The following is a 6,000-nucleotide window of genomic DNA, read 5'->3' on the forward strand; positions in this document are numbered from 1 at the left end:
AGCGCAAGTAATTCTGGCCACTCGGAAGGCTGAAGTGGAAGGATCGCCGGAGCCTAGCAGGTCGAGGCTGTGGTGACCGGGAACGGCCACTGCACTTCAGTCTGGGCGACAGAGTGAAATTCCAACTAAAAAAAAAAAAAAAATTAAATTAAATTCCCAAAGTACTGAGCTAGAGCCATTTTTGTGGTCATGTCATTTTCTTAAGATTTACTTCTAATAATACAAGATAAGGAGTAGGAATAAAAATAAATCAAATAAATAATTTAATATTCTTTGTTTTGTTTTGTTTAAGTCAGAGTCTCACTCTGTCACCCAGGATGGAGTGCGGTGGCACGCTCACGGCTACTGCAGCCTTGGCCTCCTGGACTCAGGTGATCCTTCCATCTCAGCCTTTCAAGTAGCTGGAACTACAGGCACGTGCCACCTGGATTTTTTTTTTTTTTCCTTTTTTTGTAGAGATGACACCCCTCCAAATTGCCCAGACTGGTCTCAAACCTGTGGGCTCAGGCAATTGTCTCACATCAGCCTTTCGAAGTGCTGGTATTATAGGTGTGAGCCACCGCGCTTGGCCTTAATTTAATATTTTTTAAAGAAATCAAGTAAAAGTTGGAATATGGAACACACACAATTTAAATTGAATTTTTGTGATTATATGTGTAAATTCCATGTTTGAGTGGGAACTTATATATTCCTTTTTTCAAGTCATCCAGAGTAAACTGCAATGCTTATTCTCAAAAGCTCATTCCTAATGATTAGAATACCAATTATGAATTGTGTTATATATATAATACATTCATATTTACTAATCTGGGTTCCTCAGTAGTACCTAAGGGTTTGCATGATAAATAAAACACATATTTTAAAACTTCATTTCTAGTCCTAATTCAGCTCTCCAGTAGGAATTGTTTTTTTACATTAAGAAATTTAAAATTTTATTCCCTTTTCTCTAGGCTATGGCCCAAAGTTTGCAAGTTAACACCCATGAATACTCACATCTACACAATTTTTCATGATTCTTAAATTATATGTGAAAACATGAGTATGTTAGCCCGTAACAGAAAGTTCCACGAAATACAGATTTGGTTTCCATAGCCTCAGCTAAAGTATATATTTGTTTTTCTTTATTAGGTATCTGTTAGAATTTTCGATATTTGATGCTATATTTTCAGAGTTCTCAATTTACAGATGAATACATTTTTGCATGCAATTTGAAGTGCTTTGCTCAAAATCATAACACAGAATAGTAAGAAATTAAGAGTATAGATTTCGGTGACAGGTATCTAATTTTAGTCCTAACTCTGTTACTCACTGACTGTTATCTGGCCAAGTGATTTAAATTTTCTAAGCCTTTATTTACTCATTCACTGAAGGAAATTTAGAAATTGATATCATATGATTATATCTTTCCCGAGCATATAGTAAGTATATGCCTATCAAGTGTCATCTATTTTTAAATAAATATTTAGTGCCATGGTTCTCAATCAGGAAAGATGTTGCCACTTGAAGCACATTTGGCAATGCTTTAAAATATTTTGCCCTGTCAAAACGAAGGGCTGGTTATGATGCAGTGCTCCTGATATCTAGTTGGTCGAGGCCCTGGAGGCTGCCAAATATCCTACAATTCACAGGAGTGCCTGTCTACTACAAAGAATCATGCAGCCTATAGTGTGAACAGAATCAAAGCTCAGAAACTCTGGTTTAGTTGAAAAGAGATGAGATTAAATTTGCATTTCTTTTATTCCTAATTTGACCTTTTATTAGCTACTTTATAGTCTATTTCATTATTCACAATATCACTATTGTGATATCACTTAACAAAATTGAATATTTACTGATTTTAAGTTTTGCTGATGATTGTTTTCCATGCCATGTCTACCACTATTATTATTTTAATTTTATACTCTGGTATCTTGTGGTTATAAAAATGTCCAAGATTAAAGTTTAATATTGCCATTCTAAGAAAGAAATACGTTTCCATCACACATCTTGATAGTTTTTTTCTTTTTGTAGCTATTTGTCATTTCCTAAAACTCTCATAAGAAATCAGGAAGTCATAAAGAAAAAAAACAAAGCAAAGGTATTATTGCAGTAAACAATTCTTTCCAATTCATTCTAATACATCCCTAGAGCCTTAGAATCCTTTTATTTAATTTCTATTCTCTGATAATTATGAGATCTTTTTTAATTATCTGAAGGTATTCAATTTTTACTTTATAATGATCCTAATGATGTGTCCAATTCAATAGTATTCTGAGAAAATCTAAAATTAATATACCTATGAATGTAAAATATTCCACTTTTATTATAATGTGTTAAATAAAGTAATTATCCAAAGAAATATACTGAGGTGAAGAACTCTGTCATTTAGGGTCTTGAATTGTTAATACTCATTTGATCTTATAACTAATGCTTATAATTTGCCATACATACCTGGCGAGTACATACTTTAAGGAAACAGCATTCCTAAATATTCTATAAAAGAACATTTAAAAACCATGGTCATTTGCCTTGAGCTCCATAACGTGTTAAGTTAGTTTAGAAATCTAAACATTTTTAGTTTTCTTTTGAATAATAAGCTTGTTGGAAAAATGCACAAAAGAATCTCGATTGAAAAGACTTTCTGAAAGCGTGTAATCTTCAGAATGCTCTAAATGCCAATATAGCTTAGATGTTATTTGGTAAAGGAAGAAAGCTCTTGTACTTTGTGTATATAGTAAAAAAAAAAAAAACATAAAATATTGCTATAAGAGCAATATAGTGGTGATAGTTACCTAAAGATATCTATTATATAAAATAATTGTATAGAATGAATCATTTTAATACCTTAAGTTTCAACTGCTTAGCTGTAAAATTTTGAAAGTATATTTATGCTTACTTCTAGCAAAACAAAAAAATATATTGTGTATATTATAGGTCCACATTTTCAAAACTCTTCAATGAAATTGTACCCTTTAAGTTAAGCATTTTTGGCTTAGCATATGCAAGTTTGTTTTTTTCTAGTCTGTGCCACTAAAATAATGATGTCCACAAATGGGGGCAAAAATGTATTAGACCACTCCTCATTGTAAATATTACTTTCACTGCTAACAGATTTTCAAGATACAATTTTTTACACTATGTTTGAAAATTGGACCTTATATATTTAAATTGGGACTGTAAACTAACTAGTTTCTATAATGTGTGTGCCCCGTTGCCAGCGTGAAATATTGAGGTGTGTTACGAATTAAATCAATACATACATCCAATGTGTGCTTTCTTCATGCAGGGATTTGAGACGACTTGGAGTGACTCTTGTCGGTCACCAGAAGAAGATCATGAACAGCCTTCAAGAAATGAAGGTGCAGCTGGTAAACGGAATGGTGCCATTGTAACTTTATGTTAATGTCACTTCTTCAAATGAATGATTCTGCACTTTGTAAACAGCCCTGAGATTTATTTTAACAAAAAAGGGGGAAAAAGGGAAAACAGTGATTTCTAAACCTTTGGAGAGCATTCGTCTCAGCCACAGAATTTGTAATCATGGTTTTACTAAAATCTTCATATTTTCCACCCAGTGTCTTCACTTTTTATGAAGCAAATATAACCTTCATTAAAAAAGAAAAATTCCACGAGGTTAAACTTCATCTTATGTTACAAAAACAACAAAATCCTTCCCAATACTTCTACACAATTTTGTACATGAAATATATAAATATACAGTACCTTTATAGACTGAATTAAGGCAACCCCTGTCAAAAATTCCAGGGATCTACTTGAAAGGAATAATTTTATAGCCATTTCTGGGCTAACAAAAGCTGAAGTTTACCGAAGTTTACGTCAAGTCTAAATTGTCTGCATAAGTGTATTGAAGAGCAATATGATTAGGTTATTTCTTAATAGTTTTCTTCTTTTGTAATTTTAAAATGCTGTTACACAGTGTTAAGTTATAGAAACTAGTGTATAAACATGTTGTTTGATCAAGAAAAACTACAATTCAAGGTGTATATTTATTTCTCTGTTATAAAATTTACTTTTATTTGCTCTTCTAGAGACTATTAGGAAATAACTGTGTATATACTGTATAATTTGCAATATACCCAGGAACTGATTTAAGTTGGAGTTGTGTGTATGCTTGCACATTTGTGTGTTACCATTCTGCTTGCATTTTTAATAGCGTTTTAATTTTAGCATCATATAGGAACACGTGTTCCAGAGTGTAACATGAATAGGAGAAACAGGGAAGCAGTAAAACAAAATTTAACACAAGCTTGTGTCTCTTTTCCTCTCATGTGTCCAAAAGCTAATCTCTTTATTCACTAACGGGAAATGTGTATACGATTAAATCCCCCTTGGCTTTTTAAAAAGCACTTTGTGATATCTGTGACAATGCAGTTCTTCTAGCCATTAATCTTGTACCCCTGTAAGAAATTTCACCTTTCTGAGTCCTAGAAAATGTCTTGTCACGCAAAGTTGACACCAAAGGGCACATTTTCAGCGGGATGTAGAAGGATTTAACTGTGCAGGCTTCTGTTAATGTTGTTAAATCCAGGCACATAGCACGAAGCATCACTCTTAAGTGTTAATCCTTTGTAACCATTCCCATTTTGACTCAGTTTTAGAAATTTTGATTCTAAGGCAGCAATGGAATGATGACAAACATAAATATATATATATATGTGTGTGTGTGTATATATATATATTTACATATATATATACATACTTTTTTTCCCTTCAGAATTGACAAGCTTTATTTTGTAATGGCTGTTAGTTCATTTGTTAATTTCATTTTGTATTCATTTAATCTATTTAGGTGTTCTTAATTGGACACTTTAAGAAATATAAGATGTCCTTCGTACTCTCTATCTAACACACATGGGAAAGACTTATGTCTGTAATACAAATTATACAGTTTATTAGAAATTATACAAAATTGGGCTCCTGAGCTAACCAACAATTTTGTATTATTATACTTTATAAAAAATCATGGAATGTCATCTGATTTTTTAAAAAACAGAATATTTAAATAAAATATAGCCTACTTGTGGATTTCAATGGCAACAGTACAATATATCAAAGTAGCCTGGATTAGTGAAATCCATGGGAATTATAGCTGGGTTAAATGAATGATACTTTTTCTCCCCAAGCAATTGTTTAACTTTAATGTTAGCACGTACAAGAATCAGCTTTGGGGAAAGAGCATCTTTCAATTTTGCCCATCCTTTACTTAAACAGTAAAGTACTTCTTAGCTAAAAAATAAGGAAAAATCAAAACAACAATAAAAGAAGTCCAAACAATTTTTAAGTTATATAATGGGTTCTGTCTAAGGACAAAAGCTATAATGTATCATATGCCTCAAGTATACTCTAATAGTTTAGTGAAATTTCAGATAAAGTTGAGAGAGGTGAATTTAATGTTGTCTGGATAAAATCGCATATAAATAGGTATCATTATTAAAATTGCATTTTCTATTTAAATAAACAGAAAATGAATGATACAAATTACTTTTGTACAAAATAATTAAATTTTTGAATCTTATTGAATTTTATAGAAGTATTCAAATCTAAGTGATAAATTACCAAATGAGAAACTTCAAACTAAAAATAGACTACTGATTTAAAAGGATGACTACCAAATATTTTAGAGCAGGTGGACTAATCACAATAATTTAGACATAGCAAAGATGTTTTCTAAATTTTTTTCCAACTGTAGATGTTCAAAGAATATTAGGGTCATGGTGGAGTATATCTAAGTAAGTAGAATTTTAAGTTACAGTGTGGATTTCCTCTCTTTAACAAAAGAAGAATATATGTTAATTTGATTCAAATTTATTTGCCTCCTTTGCAACTTTGATGATCATTTTGGAAAGTAAATCAAACAGAAATTAAAATAGTCACAGCTTTCCTTTGTGTCTCAATTTGGTTGAGAATTTCTAGGAAATGACAATATGAATAAAGAATAAAGAGAAGGAACAAAGGGACAAGAGGTACCACAAAATAAGAGGAAAGGATGCCTTTGTAAAA

The 6,000-nt window shown here is 31.6% G+C and overlaps 1 protein-coding gene across 5 annotated transcripts in view; it reads left to right on the forward strand.

Annotated features, from left to right (window-relative positions):
• The window catches only part of EPHA5 (EPH receptor A5), a 363,799-nt gene extending 358,552 nt beyond the window's left edge, over positions 1 to 5,247 (forward strand). For 2 of the 5 annotated variants that reach the window (XM_008060514.2, XM_008060518.2), the window contains one exon: positions 3,266 to 3,371. In XM_008060514.2, the coding sequence (XP_008058705.1) occupies positions 3,266 to 3,371 (106 nt within the window). Of the gene's footprint in view, positions 1 to 3,265 lie in introns of all 5 variants that reach the window. The other 3 variants (XM_008060513.2, XM_008060517.2, XM_008060515.2) reach the window with 3 other exon arrangements.
• Positions 5,248 to 6,000: the final 753 nt, after the last annotated feature.

Source organism: Carlito syrichta, unplaced genomic scaffold, assembly GCF_000164805.1.
Source record: "Carlito syrichta isolate Samal-C Ts95f unplaced genomic scaffold, Tarsius_syrichta-2.0.1 Scaffold304638, whole genome shotgun sequence".
NCBI lineage: Eukaryota > Metazoa > Chordata > Mammalia > Primates > Tarsiidae > Carlito > Carlito syrichta.